The sequence below is a fragment of the Sorex fumeus genome, unplaced genomic scaffold, assembly GCF_029834395.1.
Source record: "Sorex fumeus unplaced genomic scaffold, SorFum_2.1 ptg000240l, whole genome shotgun sequence".
NCBI classification, from domain to species: Eukaryota; Metazoa; Chordata; class Mammalia; order Eulipotyphla; family Soricidae; genus Sorex; species Sorex fumeus.
Genome location: NW_026606297.1, coordinates 6,143,803 through 6,160,291, shown reverse-complemented (window position 1 = coordinate 6,160,291; position 16,489 = coordinate 6,143,803). Strand labels below are relative to the sequence as shown.

Sequence of the window (16,489 nt, the reverse complement as noted above, 5' to 3'; positions counted from 1 at the left end):
TCCCATTCTGTAGGTTGTCTTTGTATTTTGGCCACTGTATCTTTTGCAGTGCAGAAGCTTCTTAGTTTAAGATAGTCCCATTTGTTTATCTCTTTCTCAATTTGGTTGGTCAATGGAGTGTCATTTTTGAAGATGCCCTTAGCCTCAGTATCATGAAGGGTTTTGCCGACCTTGTCTTCAATGCACCTTATGAATTTTGGCCTGATGTTGATATCTTTAATCCATTTTGATCTGACGTTTGTGCATGGTGTTAGGTCGAGGTCTAAGCTCATTCTTTTTCATGTGGTTGTCCAGTTATGCCAGCACCATTTGTTAAACAGACTTTCCTTGCTCCACTTCACATTTCTTGCTCCCTTATAGAAGATTAGATCTTCATACATTTGGGTTTGTGTGTAAGGATAGTCCACCTTGTTCCATTGGTCTGCGGTCCTACCTTTGTTCCAGTACCATGCTATTTTAATTATTGCCACTTTGTAGTACAGTTTGAGGTTAGGGAGAGTAATGCCTCCCCACGTCTTTTTCCCAAGAATTACTTCCTCTTTTATTTCTTATCCAATGTTTTTAATCTTATTTATTCTTTAAGGAAAACAGCCTCTAGTTTTAGTAAACTTTTGCATTTTTTTCTTAAGTTTTCTATCATTGTTTTTTTGTAATAATGTTGATGACTTCCTTTTTCTGCTCATTTTGATATTAATTTTCTGTTTGTCTTCTAGTTTCTCCAATTGTGTGTTTAGGTTTCTTTTTAAGCTTTTTCTTCATTCCTAACAAAAGCTAAGATCCCTGACTATCCCCCCCATACTGTTTTTGCAGGCCTGATAACTTGTCTTAATTTTTGCTTTTTTTCAAGGAATCTTTATTCCTTTGATACCGTAGTTATTTAATACTTTGATGTTCAGTTTTCACCTTGTTTCATTTTCCCAAGATTTCTTTTGTTGTGGGTGATGGAGAACAACCAAGATGAACTCAGGCAATGGGAGACCCCTCTCGCCATTCTCACCAAATTGAGGTCTGAGGATACTGTGCTACTTGTACACAGTGAAATACAGTTACAGACTTACAAACTTTTGTGCTTACATTTCAGTCATACAATGATTGAGTACCCATCCCTTCACCAGTGCCCATTCTCCACCACCAATGATTGCAGTATCCCTCCCACCACCCTCCTCCCCCCCTCCATCCCTGCCTCTGTGGCAGGGCATTCCCTTTTACTCTCTCTCACCTTATTGGTGTTGTGGTTTGCAATAGAGGTATTGGATGGCCTTCATTTGGTCTATAGTCTACTTTCAGCACACACATCCCATCCCAAGCAGGCCCTCCAAGCACTCTACACTTGGTGGTCCCTTCTCCATATCAGCTGCCTTTTCCCCAAGCATGTGAGGCCATCTTCCAAGACACGGCGCAATCCTCCTGGTATTCATCTCTACTTTTCTTGGGTATAAGTCTCCCATTCTGTTACTTATATTCCACAAATGAGTGCAGTCTTTCTATGCCTGTCTCTTTCTTTCCGACTCATTTCACTTAACACGATACTCTCCATGTTGATTCACTTAAATGCAAATTTTGACTTCATCCTTTCTAAGAGCTACATTGTACGCTATTTTCTTATATACAACTTTCTGTGATTCATATCTTACTTCATAGCATTGTGATCTGATAAGTTGCTCAGTACAGTTTCTATTTTCATTAATTTATTAATTTATAGCCATTATATATTATCATAAAGTTAACACTCTCAGGGCTGGAGCGATAGCACAGTGGATAGGATGTTTGCCATGCACGCAGCTGACTCCCAGAATCCCATATGGTTCCCTGAGCACCGCTAGGGGTAATTTATGAGTGTAGAGCCAGGAGTAATGCCTGTGCATTGCCAGGTGTGACCCAAAAAGCAAAAAAAAAAATGTTATCACTGTTATCCTGTTGCTCATCAATTTGTTCAAGTTGCACCAGTAACCAGTTATCTGTTTAACATCTGATAACCACAAAGCGAACAAAATGTGGTTATCTTGTGAGATTTGTTGTTACTGTTTTTGGAATATTGAATACACCACAGAGAGATTTCCAGGCTCTATCATGTGGGCAGGATACTCTTGGTAGCTTGCTGAGCTCTCCGAGAGAGGCCAAGGAATCAAACCCGGGTCAGCAGAGTACAAGGTAAATGCCTACCTGCTGTGCTATGGGCATTAGAATTGTGTCCAGGTGTGTATTCTGTCTTGAAGAATGTTCCAAGTGGACTGGAGAAGAATAAAGATTTCTTGGCATGAAAATTTTCTCTATCAAATAATTATTTGAATATTTAAATAAAAGACTAAGCTGAAGTGTTTCCTCAGTGATGTAAAGATTTGCAGAATGTACTCTCCTAATTCTCCTGCTCACTTAATCTTACTCTTTTTCTCTCTGTATCCCTGCTTTACTTCTTTTTCTTTCTCCTTCATCAATCACAATACATGATATATAAATAATGGAAATCAGTATTCAAGCTACATGTTATTATACCGTGCTATTATATATCATGTAGCATGTTTGTTTTCATGCTTTCCATCTCACTGGCCGTGATTAGCTTTCTAGAGTTGATGTTTTTTGGTTTATATCTATGATAATATTTATATACGCTTTTTATAGTTCCAGAATCTGTGATAACGTACAGATATGATTAGCTGCTCAGGAAAGAGTTGTTTAAAGGGGAAATACAATTCCTGAGACATTTTGTGCTGATTTCCCTTTCATAAGACTTATATCCGGCATTTCAGATGATCTGACTTCTCATTTCAGATCTCTGTTACACACTCAATGATATAATTTCTGTCTTCTCTATGCAATGTCCTCTTTATAATACCCTGAAAGTTTTTCCTCAAAAATATCAATAAAAAATTTTGTTGCTAATTTTTTTGTATGGAAACTCTTCCTCTCTACAATATATAACCATAAAAATTTATTTTTCAGGTAGGGAGAGTGAGAGATAATTTCAGGGTTTAGGAGTTTGTCTCTGTTAGAACTTTGGCACACATATGAGTCCCCAGCACCGCCAGAGAGATCTCTGAGTCCAGAGCCAGGAGTAAGCTGTGAATATGGACAACCAGCAAAGCGAACAAAATGTGGTTATCTTTTTAGCTACCTCACCTTTCATTCTTAGTGTACTAATAAAACCTGACCATTTTATTCAATTTATAGGATTTTAAGTTTCCTTGAATAAATCTAAGAAAGAAGTAGTCCTGACATTATGCAGGGTTGATTCAATATATGACCAGAATAATGTAGAATTTTAGAATAATTTATTATCAATTTCAAGCATACTATGAACAAGTAAATAAACAAGTCTGCTTCTTGATTATAAATAAATCAGGTTACCAAAGGGAAAGTTCCTATAGACGATGATTGGAAAATATTGACACTTTAGTGGAGTGGTGTGGTTTCATCAGATCCCTCAACATCGTCCCCTTTATGTCTTGAAAAATCAATGTTAACTCAATATGGTTCTCAAAATTTTGTGTTGTAAATATTTGAAAAAGGATTTATAATAGCACTTTAGAACTTTGTTTTCTTTTTAAAATGGTGTTTAAGTTGAAAGTCTTATCTTTATAGCTCAACTTGGTATAATAAAGCTACTTTACAAGAGCTTGTTCCTGATATCTTTTAAACCTGGCTCAAACAGATATGTCTGTTTTCTAACTACTTGTTTTGAAATTTATCTAATCTATTTCAGGAAATCTATAGCCTTCTGTTATTTAAGGTCACAGATAATTTTCTTTTCTCTTGACCATTTAGACCTACTATATGATTGAATGGCTAGAGACTTAATAACCAGGATCTGCTTTATTAAGAAAGGCTATTTACTGTATTGGTGAAAATAATATAATATTTATCATAAAATTGAATCAAAGTAGGAACGTTAAATGTAGAGAGGAATACACACAAAACTATTGTGTGACAGAGTACGGAAATATCAGTGTTTCTGTTTAACATCTCCCAGCTTGAAATGAAGGCATGAACCAAAGCTTTTCTTGTCTTGAGAGCCTTTTCAAGCTTACTGGATATTTTTAAAATGTATTTCTTTATTGGTTCCGGATTGATGTTCCTATATTTTTTCTAGCGTTTCATAAAAGTACAGTGTCAGTGGCAATCACTTTCTTTGAGTGATTCCTGTAATCACAAGTTTATTTTAAAATTTGGAGAGGATAATTTGTACTGACTCTTTCTATCAAAAGCTCACACAATTTAGAACTATCAAGCAGAATTTCACTTAATCAACTAACAAAGGAATGAATAAGGAGTATATTTTTAAAATTTATTTTTCATAATCAGCAATATCAAGGTATAGTCATTCAATGTAGCAGTTGATTGATATATTAAGCATAGGCGATTTAAAAAACTGTAGATCAATGAAGGGCCATGATTTGAGGGATATCTTGGAATTCTGTCTTCCAAAGCTGCTCATTTCTTAAATTACTGAATCTATAACCATAACTATATGTCTCTAGTCACCATTATTTCAGAGTAAATTCAAACTTAAACATAATAGGGAGTTCTCTTCTATTTTATGTCTTAATCATTTATCTCTACTTATTCTGTGGAAAGAGAAAATTATTTAGCAATAAATATTCCATATACAATCTGCAAAGAGGAGAAAAAGCATCCAAATATATGTTGCATAAGGTATAATATTTCCCAGTTCCTCACATTACATTTTTTAAATTTTTTTTAAATAATATAATAAAATGGGGCTGGAGTGATAGCACAGCGTATAGGGCATTTGCCTTGCACCGGCCTGACCCGGGTTCGATTCCCTGCATCCAATATGGTCCCCTGAGCATGGCCAGGAGTAATTCCTGAGTGCGTGAACCAGGAGTAAACCCTGTGCATCTCTGGCTGTGACCCAGAAAGCAAAAAAAAAAAAAAAGAATATAATATAATGAAATATAAATTTGTTTTTATGGGCTGCAGAAATATCTCAAGAGATAGGATTATATGTTTTGCATGAAGCAGACATGGGTTTTATCCTTTGATCCCCCATGCTATGGGATCTCTTGTCCATTTTCAGCATCTACCCAAGGATGAGACATTTTATTTTAGTTTCTGTAAGTTATGGCTTTGGTACAGCTCACTAAAACATTGTGTTCTGAAGTTCTAATCATATTAGCCTTCCTTTATTGAGATACTATGAGGAGGAAGAAGATATACAGTTGAAATTCTGTTTCTTGAATGGAGGTGCTCCAAAGCAATGCTCGAGGGATCAGAGCCTCTACTAGCGTTACCCTGTCAGATCACCTGACCATTCAAAGTCTATCCTGAGAATTCACTTGTACTCAGACCCTGGGTAAGCATGCACTGTACAATCCCCCTGCTCTGGAATACTCACACAGTGATTGGGTCCAGACAGTGCCATAAAGATTTCTATTATTTTTTGTTTGTTTGTTTGTTTTTTGGAACATGGCCCATCATACTCAGGACTTACTTTTGGCCCCGCACTCAGGGATCACTCCTGGTGGGGCTCGGGGAATCAAACAGGCTGCTGGAGATTGAATCTGGTTGAACCTTGCTTTCTGCATCTCTCTGTTCCCCCAAGATTGCCACATACTGTGCAAGAATTTTGGGGGTAGAGGAATAGAGCGATAGAAGAGTGCCTAGGATAATCACATTCCTCACGGCTGATCTGAATTTAATCCCCAGCACCCCATATGGTCCCCTGAGTCTTACCAGGATGAGTACTTGAGCACAGAACCAGGAGTAATCCTGAGCACTGCTGGGTGTGCAACACACACACAAAATTAAAAAGGAAAATGAAAAAAAAGAAAAACAAATGAAGAGTTAAATCAGCTAAGCTTCATAATAATGGTTCCTATTATAGAATAAATTTGCTTTTCTTTTTTTTCCCTCTCCATTTATTTATTTATCATCTATCTAGGTCTGGAGCGATAGCACAGTGGTAGGGCGTATGCCTTTGGGGGCCACACCGAGTGGAGCTCAGGGCTTTTTCTGGATCTGCAGTTAGGGAACAGTCCTGACAGGGCTCAGGGAACATAAAAGATGCTAGGAATGAAACCCAGGTCAGCAGCGTGCAAGACAACTGTGTATCTGCTATATTTTCCTCCAGGTCTATGATAACTTTTTCAAAAGAAATGATCCCATTTGTTCTATGCAAATGGGAAATATTAAACTGTGCGTTTATTATAATGTTTCATGAGTTTCTTTCCTCAACACTGCCACGCTCACTCCTCCAGGAAAAACACTAGGGTAGTCAGGTAAATTGAATGAAATGATTCCGAATAAGCTAATAGCTAATGCCCTATGTTCTTTCTCTGCTCCTGTGTTTCATAAAGTGGCATTTCCTAAGAGCCCAAGTCACTCACTGCCAAGGATACTATGACGTTTCTCCTACAATTTTCTCCAGTACTTTGATCACTGCAGGATATTCGTTTTCAGTTAAAAAAAAATCTGTATGGACAGAATGGATCTTTCATCTCTAAAATCAGTCCAGCTACCAGGCGTTTACCTGCTGTGATGGGTCAGAAAGTCTTAAAAGGCACAGACTCTGTCTAATCTGCTAAAATTCTAGGAACTATTTCAGAACTCTCCATTTCTAAATGGAAAAAAAACTTTGAAATGGGACATCAAGTTCACCAAGCAGTTATAGTATTTTAATCAACTAGGCCAATATAAGCTTGAACGCAAATAGTTTACCTTCTACCGTAGATGAATATCTGAGGACATAATTATGACCATAGAAAGGAACAAAAATGAGCCAAGACATTTTAATTAGCTTTCTAAGCAAAAGGCCCTCATAGTGCCAACTAAATAGTATTTGCTTATCAAATACTATCTTCTAGCATCAAAGGTAGGAACTGTTTACATAGAAATTGTGTTCTTATTTTACATTTATAGAATTTTCAAAAACAGAAACTATATTTACTATGTCTTATGTGTTGTTTTCTTAATTTTGATAGATTATGAAATTCTTCTACCTTCTACCTTTCTCTATAAGATATCTTGAATGATATCTTATTTCTTTCGAACATATCAAATGACTAAGAACTTAGAAATTCCTTAGCTTAGAAGTTCCTTAACTATGTTATTCACTGAGCAAAATGAAATGATTTTTTTTTGTATCCGCTGAACAAAATATAGTTTCGCTAATCTCTAGTTGAGACATGTGGAAAGAAAAAGTAAGACTTAGTAGTCCTACTGCATCTTTCTCTTCTTTCCAGCGGGATATATCCTAGGCATCACCACCATTTTGGCCTGTAATATTTTAAAAATTGACTTAATACTAAGTTGATTTTTTTTGTTAGAGGTGTCTCCTGTTTTAAATCTAAAGTAATTATTTCTAATAAATCTTAAATTTTGTGGTTCTTTTTTTTCTGACAGATTTATAAAGTCAAACTCAGCCTTGATCTTCATTGTAATCCATCCATCCCCAGTAATTTTAACAGTTTTTTTGAAGCTTGAATAGTGATTTCCCCCTTCTATTTGATAATTGCTTGTCTTTTCTTGAGTCTGATTCCCTGACTAAAATATAGCAATCAAGTAGTAAGTGGATAAAATCAGGAGTGCTGTAAGAATACTTCTTCTCTTTAGATACTCGTATTTTCTTTTTTTAATTTTTATTAGTGAAACACTATGAGGTACAGTTGTAGACTTACAAATTTTTGTGCTTGGGTTACAATTATACAATGTTTGAGTACCCATCACTCCACCAATGCCCATTTTCCACCACCACTGATTCCAGTATCCCTCTCACCCTTCCCCCTATCCCACCCGGCCATTGTGTCAGGGCATTCCCTTTTGTTCTCTCTCTCCCTTTGGGTGCTGTGGCTTGCAAAAGAGGCACTGAGTGGAAATCATGTTCGGTCTATAGTCTACTTTCAGCATGCTGCTCCCATCCTGGGAGGATCCTCCCAACACTCTTTATTTGGTGCTCCTTTCTCTATCTGAGCTGCCTTTTCCCCTAGCATTTGTGGCTGGCCTCCAAGCCATGGGGTGAACCTCCTGGTACTTATCTTGGCTATTCTTGGGTTTTAGTCTCCTATTTTGTTACTTTATGTTCCCCAGATGAAGATACTCATATTTCTTAATACCGATAGCCATAGTATCAGGCAAATGTGGTACACTAGGTATATTACTTGTTTATGGGCCTTTGGAATGGTCAAAATCTCTAGCACAAACATATAGATATTGAAGAAAATTGATCTTATATTTATGTAGATCTCAGTCAAGTAGAAGAAAGTATTTTGTGTAGTTATGAATTGGATCAAATAAATGATAATCACAAATCACAATCACAAATCATCCTGTTATTCGTCGATTGCCTCGAGCAGGCCCCAGTAACGTCTCCTTCATCCTAGCCCTGAGATTATATTCAAGGCTCTTTAGGAGAATGAGACCCATTATTGTTACTGGTATTTGGCATATTGGGTACGCCACGGGGAGTTTGCCAGACTCTGCTGTGTGGGCAGGCTACATTCGGTAGCCTGCCAGTTTGTCCAAAGTAGGAATGAGATAATAAGATGTCATAATAAGATTTGCGGCCGCGGGGTTCCGGGATCTGGTTTTTATAGTCTCTGAGTCTTGGCCGTTGATGGGATTACACGGCGCCAGGGGGCCAGTTGGTGGGTGTGACCCCCGCCTACTGCAATTTGGAGGATCTGGGTGGAGTATGCTTGGCCCAAATCCGAGTAGGCTTGGAGATCTCGGCCCCGGAAACCGCATGGCTTTGTCCCTCTGCCAGAACCTTCATGTGTGCAGAGAGTGGTCTCAGCATGGTGGTGGCTGGTCCTGGAGGTCTTTGGCTGCTGGAGCCCTGGTCCGGGCAGGGAGGAAAGCTCAACCCGCTCCCCTCCAAGGGGCCCCAGCGGCGAGGACAGTCAGGCGCAAGGGCAGAAAGAAGACTGCACTCTTCTCTTCCGGGATCTGGTTTTTATAGTCTCTGAGTCTTGGCCATTGATGGGATTACACGGTGCCAGGGGGCCAGTTGGTGGGTGTGACCCCCGTCTACTGCAATTTGGAGGATCTGGGTGGAGGATGCTCGGCCCAAATCTGAGTAGGCTTGGAGATCGCTACAAATGATAATCATAGGGGAAATAAATTCAGATTAGCTGAATGAAAATCTTTTGTGGTTCTTTGTTTTGGGGCCACACCAGCTGCTCACAGGGCTTATTGCTGGCTCTGCACTCAGGAATCACTCTTGGCCCAGCTCAGGTAACATAACATATGGGTTTCTTGGAATTGATGGGCTGCTTACAAGGCAAGTGTCTTAACCACTCCTGCTCCTGGATTTACAATTTTATGAAACAATGTCAAATTTAGGAGCTGCTCTGTTTGCTCTAACAAATTATATTAAAGTGTAATACTTTTTGGTGATTTCATAGCACTGTAGCACTGTCCTCCTGATGATCATTGATTTGCTCGAATGGGCCCAGTAACACCTCCATTGTGAGACTTGTTGTTACTGTGTTTGGCATATTGAATACGTCACAAGTAGCTTGCCAGGATTTGCCCTGCAGGCTAGATACTCCGATAGCTTGCTGGGCTCTCTGAGAGGGGCGGAGGAATCGAACTCTGGTCGGCTGGGTCAGCCACATGCAAAGCAAACACCCTACCCACTGTGCTAACGCTCCAGCACAATGACTTCATAGTGATCTTTTTAATTTTTTTTCTCTAGGAAATGCATGAAGACCAATTTTATCCTTTAAAGGGAAGCATACCTCCTTTATTCCCCACTGCTTTAAAGGAATAGAAAAAAGGATACGTTAATAATTAACAATAAATATGGCACTACAGTCTAATTTCGAACACAGAAATTAAAATCCCAGAAAATCACTACGTCACTATCAATTTTATATTTTCTTAGTTTGTCAGAGAGGAATTTGAAATTAGAGATATCGACTTTAAAATTTTCACTAAATAAAACAGAAAAATTGTAGAATAGAAAAGCTCAGAGTGGAGAATTTAAAGATTGTCTTCAGGAAGACTGTCATATCATCAGTGGCAAACTGAAAACTGAGATTCAGTGACTCCAGTTTGTTTATTTTGTAAACGTATTATATATGTTCTAAGCCTTAATTCTTGGGTGACAAACCCTGATGATACACCGCAGTGTCCATTAACTAAATGTGCAATTCTGGCAAGGCAAAAAAAGTTCAGCATTATTTTTCTAACTCCACAGCATATGTTTTAAATACGGAAGTGGTTTTGCTTTAGCAAAACAAAATAAAATTTTAAATAAAATGATTCAATATCTAAAAATATTATTGTCAAAGCAATAAAGATGCGCTGCAAAGGAACGTTTCGTATAACTGAAATCTGCCCGAGTAACTTGTAAATAAATGCTTCACAAATGTGTTTAATTACAGCTAATGCCACGAGAGGGCAGCATTGGATAAGCACATAAAAATACTTTCTTTTCTGAGCTCTACTGTTCTCTGACTATTCATATGAAAGGAATATAATTTTTTAACTGTCTTAATATATGTCATTTTAATATAAATAGTTTGTTATAATGTGCAAGCTACCTAAAACTCCGGTATATTGGTGCCTCTTCCTTTGACCACTAATTTCAAAAGAAAATAAAAACTTGAAGACAATTGGTATCAAGTCCCATTTGAACAGTGTTCCCCAATTTGACCATCTCCTCACTTTTGATTTAATCTTGCTACAGCCATTGGATTTCGAGACAAAGAAGGCTTATACATTTAAAGTGGAAGCGTCCAACCTTCACCTTGACCACCGCTTTCACTCTGCTGGCCCGTTTAAGGACACGGCCACCGTGAAGATCAGTGTGTTGGATGTGGACGAGCCACCAGTTTTCAGCAAGCCCCTGTACACCATGGAGGTCTATGAAGACACTCCAGTGGGGACCATCATTGGGGCTGTCACTGCCCAAGACCTGGATGTGGGCAGCAGCGCTGTTAGGTAAGAACAGATCATTTTTTCTGTGTGTACCCAGTCCTGCGTGAATGCAGTTCATCAAGCAGGATTGGTGACTATGTGGTGGACTTTAACTTAACCTGGTTATGAAGTGCCAAGGACCACCCACGGCAGATCTTGTATGCAGCCCTGAAGGAAGGCATGGTGATGGAGAGTTTGGGGGCAAGCAAAATCACTCAAGGGACGAAGCTTGCTTTTTTAGGTATGAAATGGTTCTGATAAGGCAACTGCAAAGGATGATTCTGGTGACTGAAATTCTTCAGATGCTTTGGTGGTGGGACCTGCAATATAAAGGGAATTTAATACATTGCCCAGTTTCTTTGAAAGTTCTAGCTCAACCTAAATTTAGTGTTCTCCAGGAGTGGTTGTTATCAGTTGTAACATGCATTTTTATTGTGTCTGTGCTTGGAAGCACAGTCTGTCCTGGGGAAGATAATTATGGGGTTGTTCAAAGTCCAGACTTTGCCAGGAGCTTCTTGCTGGGAAAGACTGTGAGTCAAAAGAGCAATTCATAAAATAAGAAAGAGCAAGGAACTTACCTTGTTCTGCCACATACCTCTGTAGTTCACTGTACAAGACAGTGAGACTTCCCTTTGTCCCCCAAATATATTGCTCGTCCTATGTATTTGATGACTTGTTCTGTTTCAGCTTAGTTTAACCCTTCTGTCATGCACCCACATGCCTAAAAATCGGGAGATAAGGATAAGGAAGCAAGAGACAGCCATGTTCTTCGTTCTGAATCTAATACTGCTAAAAGATTGAATCTTAGTGTGTAAAGAAAAAGACCAAAGAAATTACAGTTACAGAGTAGAATTTCTTTTTTCTTTTTTTCTTTTTTTTTTTTTTTTCTCTTATTGGGACATACCCAATGTTCCTCAGGGATTTTTCCTGGCTCTGTACTTAGGAATTACTCCTGGCGGTTCAAGGGAGACCATCTGGGATGCCAGGAATTGAACCCTGGTAGGCCACAGACAAGGCAAAAGCCCTATTTGCTGTTCCATTAGCACTTCTTCCAAAGTAGAATTTCAAAGACAAGAGAGTGCTTTACTGTATAAAACCTCTTAACATCTTAATACTAGTTATTTTTGAATGGGTACAGAAAGAGATACATCAAGGCTTGTAGGGCAGCTCTCCTGGGAACATCTTGCCACAGACTCAGACTACAGAGCTCAGGCCAGATTAATCTTTCCTAACCCTAGCAGGGTACGAATCTAGTTACTACTTTTTGGATCATGACAGCATCTGTCCATGACCAAGCTCTTAACTTTTAGTTAAGCATTATGGCACTTTGGCCAGCCCCATCTCCATCCCAGGGTAGCACATAGCTTACCTGCTTGCCCTGGTTCCATCCAGTCCCTAGTCGGGACCCTGCTTTTGGAGGTACTAGGAAGTAAAGGCATCTGGGGCTTAGGTGAGAGAACATATGCCCAGGAGAAAAATATCACTGAGAGTCACATTACAAAAACTTAACATTTACTGTCTTCTTGTGTCCATACAAAAAGGGTGTTACTCTGAATAAACTATGCAAAGGACTTAGGAAGGAGAGAAAATCAGTATTTATAAATCAACAGATCACAAAGAAAGAAGTTACAAACAAACATAGAGGAATGGGAGGACATTGATGGGAGCAACCCAAATATACCTAAACTACCTGAGGCTATGCAAGAAGGACAAAAACAGTGTTATCCTACACTCTACTGACAGGGAAAAGTCACAAATTTATTTCATAAGATTTTATAAGATAGAACAAGCAACATAAAATATATAGATCATTGAATTGTCAGTGATATCAATATACTTATAGCATATAATAAAATCTTGGAAAATGGCTCTACTTTCTGTAGTCCTAGGAATCCATATCCAATTTGATTTCAATGTTTTGCTTCTTAAATCTGTCTGCACTCAAGAGAAACTATGTTTGACTTTGGAAGGAGAAGAGTACATTGTATGAATATAGCACATGATTTTGATAAAACTCCAGGGGGGAAAAATAGACATTTTCAATGTCTTACGTGTTAGTAGTTTTTTTATATTTTATACTCTCATAATTGGATAATATGATTTCAGAAAACTCTGAGCATGCTATCAGCCATTGTAGAAGATGAAAATACCCTTTAAGTAGATTTAGAGATAATTTCAATAATATTGACAGTTATGAGATAGTTATTGAAGGTGTAAATTTAAGAAAATAGAATATTAAATAAGAACAGAGATAGCACAAAGGAAAGCACTTATCCTGCATGCAGACAATCCTTGTTCTAATGCCATACACCGCATTCTTTTGTGGGCTGTCAACGTGATCCACGAGCACAGAGCCAACTCTTTGCACTACTAGATTTGGCCCAGGCAAAGACCAATCCACCCCCAATAAAAAGGTAAATGAAATATTTTTTTTTCTTTTTGGGTCACACCCGGCAATGCTCAGGGGTTACTCCTGGCTCATGCACTCAGGAATGGCTCCTGGCGGTGCTCGGGGGACCATATGGGATGCTGGGAATCGAACCTGTGTCGGCCATGTTGGCTGCGTCCAAGGCAAACGCCTTACCCGCTGTGCTATCGCTCCAGCCCCAGTAAATGAAATATTGATTGGAAATTTATAGTTCAATAAATGACAATTTTCAGCTATTAGAACATTTCAGAGAATATACTGTTTAATTTAGCATATATATTTTCAGAAATATTATTTCAATGCAATACTTAAATGCATGGAAGTGTAAAACAGCTTACAGTAAATGAAAAATGAAAGCAAAAAGCCACAATATTTTAAAAAAAGTTTCAAGTCAATACTCTGTTGTGAGAACAAAAGGCACCTGCATTTTAGAGAAATTTTTCAGTTATGAGTCTTCTTCTTTTTTTTTTTTACTTTTTATTTCTTTTTTATATCATTTTTATATTTCTTCAAGGGTTATTTCTGGGTACCATTAGCTTACCTCTCCTTACTCGTCCTTCCCAAATGGTTTTAGCAAAGAGAGGCTGCTAAAATCTCAGGGCTGTGATGAATGGAGACATTACTGGTGCCTGCTCGAGCAATTCGATGAACAATGGGATGACAGTGACAGTGATACAGTGAGCATTGCCTTATTGTACAACTTAGTCTAGGCCTTTTATCCAATGGATTCTTGCCTTTTCAAGTTGAAATTCATATGAAAATCATATTTATGGTGTTTATGATGATCAATTCCAGCAAGTCAATGGGGAGTGGAATGAGGATAGCCAAATCTGTGTCTAATTTGGTGGGAGGTTCTTCAAAAACAGTTACCTAAGTTAAAATAATAAACTATTGGAAGTTTAGTCACATTGAACATTTGCATTTTTATATAAGTGATTGGGTGACAGGTAGATTTAGAGGGCATTTTTGTATCAGTACATGCCACTTTTGTTGCAAAAAAGTGAAACTCTTAAATATTAAAACACTAATTAAATTGACATAAAATTACAAAACCATCAATTCAGTTTTAAACTTATGTAAATAAGATATTTAAGAAAATAGATGATGCTATAAAGTAAAAACAATTTTATGTACATAAATTTTTAATATAAATTCATAAGTGCAATATTTAATTGATTAATAGCTTTCATGTTTTTTTCTGTTTACATGAAACAGAAATAATATTTCAAATAATTTCATTCTGTTAAACAACATTTTAAAACCAAACCTTACACAAAAATGAAATAAGTTAATAATAAATAGGAAAATATAAAATATAACTATTATTCAAATTGCTAAGAAGTGGTTACTGCAGCAAAACTATTTACCTGTTCTCAACCTAAATAATTTTATAAGACAAATTGTGTCAGATCATACATAAAACAATTGGAAATAATTTTTCATCACGTATTCAAAGACTATGAAATAGCTGGTTTTCATATACAACCCTTCGTCAATACATCTGTAATACATTTTCTCTGTTTTTTTGAATGTTAATTCACAAATAACATTATGCTTTTATGACTTAGATCATAAAAATTTGATGTATGCATGTATTGTGAAGCAGTTATAACAATGTCTTCATTAAAATACAGCAACTCATTTTGCTTCTATGATCTAGAAGTCTTTTCTAGTGATGAGAAATCTTAGAATTTACTCCTGCAACTTGCAGTTACGCTTCATATTATTAGCAGCAGTCACCACGATATAATTACATACTCAGAACATTTTTAAATTATAGCTGACAATATTGAACCCTTTTCCACATACATATAAGTGAAATTGCATTTTGTATTTTTTCTGTCTTATTTCACTTAGCAGAATAAATAGACTTGAATTTCATCCAAGATATCACAATGTTATAATTTTATTACTGAGATTATAACTATATTTTCTTGAGATATACACTGAGAGGGTACTTCTGGACAATATGACATAACATTTTTGAGAAGTTTGTATATACTGTGCTCTCTTTTTTTTTTAAATTTTTATTAGTGAAACACCATGAGACCTGGATGAGTGATTACTGTGCTCTCTAGTGTCTATAAGAATTTATATTCCCACTGATAGACACAAAGGATTTCTCTGCTTCATAATCTAATCAAATTTGTTATCACTTGCTTTTCAGAGATACAATTTTAGGAGTTACAAGGTGATTTTGAAAAAAATTATTAATGGTTATGGATGATGAATACCTTTTCATGTACCACTCTGCCATCTTTACCTATTTCATCCCTCTGTCCATTTAAAATATTGGATTATGTTCTGTTTTGTAAATGTGTGAGTTCTTCATATATTAAAGACATCAGCATTTCATTTGAATTTTATTAGATATATCATTTGCAAATACATTATTATCCTCCATTATAAAAGTATATATGTACACACACATATAATTTCCTATTATGTCCCTTTTTCTTCTACTCTGTTGATGAATTCTTTTGATCTACAGAAACTATTTAGGGTGATAAAGTCACATGTACATAAACTTTTTTCTATTGCCATTATTTTAAGCATCATGTATAGAAAATCGATGCAAAGGCCAATGTCGAGCAAACTTACTCTATTTTCTTCTAGATTTATAATTTTAAATCTTGCATTTCAAGCTAATCCTTTATGAATTGAATTAGTTTCATTCTTTTACATGTGCCTACCTAGTTCAGAAATCAAATAATTTTTGAAATATCTGAACTTAACTGTAAAACACATTTTGGTGACATGAGGTATTTTCAAGTTATAAAATGACATCCTTTAGCAGTCCATACAATCAAGTTTATATTTGAAAGCATCCATTACTTTATTTTTAAGTTGAGTGGATTTGACTTTATCTCCAAAATTTTAGGGCTAGTATTTATAGTATAATTCACAAGATATTACCTGGAATAATGGATGAAGGTATTTGGTTTTTATAAATTAAACTTGTTTTATTTATAAAAACTTGTTTTATTTATAAAAACTGGCACCGGGTAATCCCATCAATGGCCAAGACTCAGAGACTATAAAAACCACCTCCCGGAAAAGAGCAGTGCAGTCTCCTGCCCCCGTGCCTGACTGTCCTCGCCGCGGGGCCCCTTGGAGGGGAGCGGGTTTAGCTCTCCTCCCCGCCCCGACCAGGGCTCCAGCAGCCAAAGACTTCCAGGACCA

General features: G+C 37.1%; 1 protein-coding gene across 1 annotated transcript in view; it reads left to right on the top strand.

Annotated features, from left to right (window-relative positions):
• Nucleotides 1-16,489, top strand: part of CDH12 (cadherin 12) — a 436,383-nt gene that overhangs the window by 373,782 nt on the left and 46,112 nt on the right. The window contains exon 7 of the mRNA XM_056108950.1: nucleotides 10,649-10,902. Coding sequence (XP_055964925.1) covers nucleotides 10,649-10,902 — 254 coding nt within the window. The remainder of the gene's footprint in view (nucleotides 1-10,648; nucleotides 10,903-16,489) is intronic.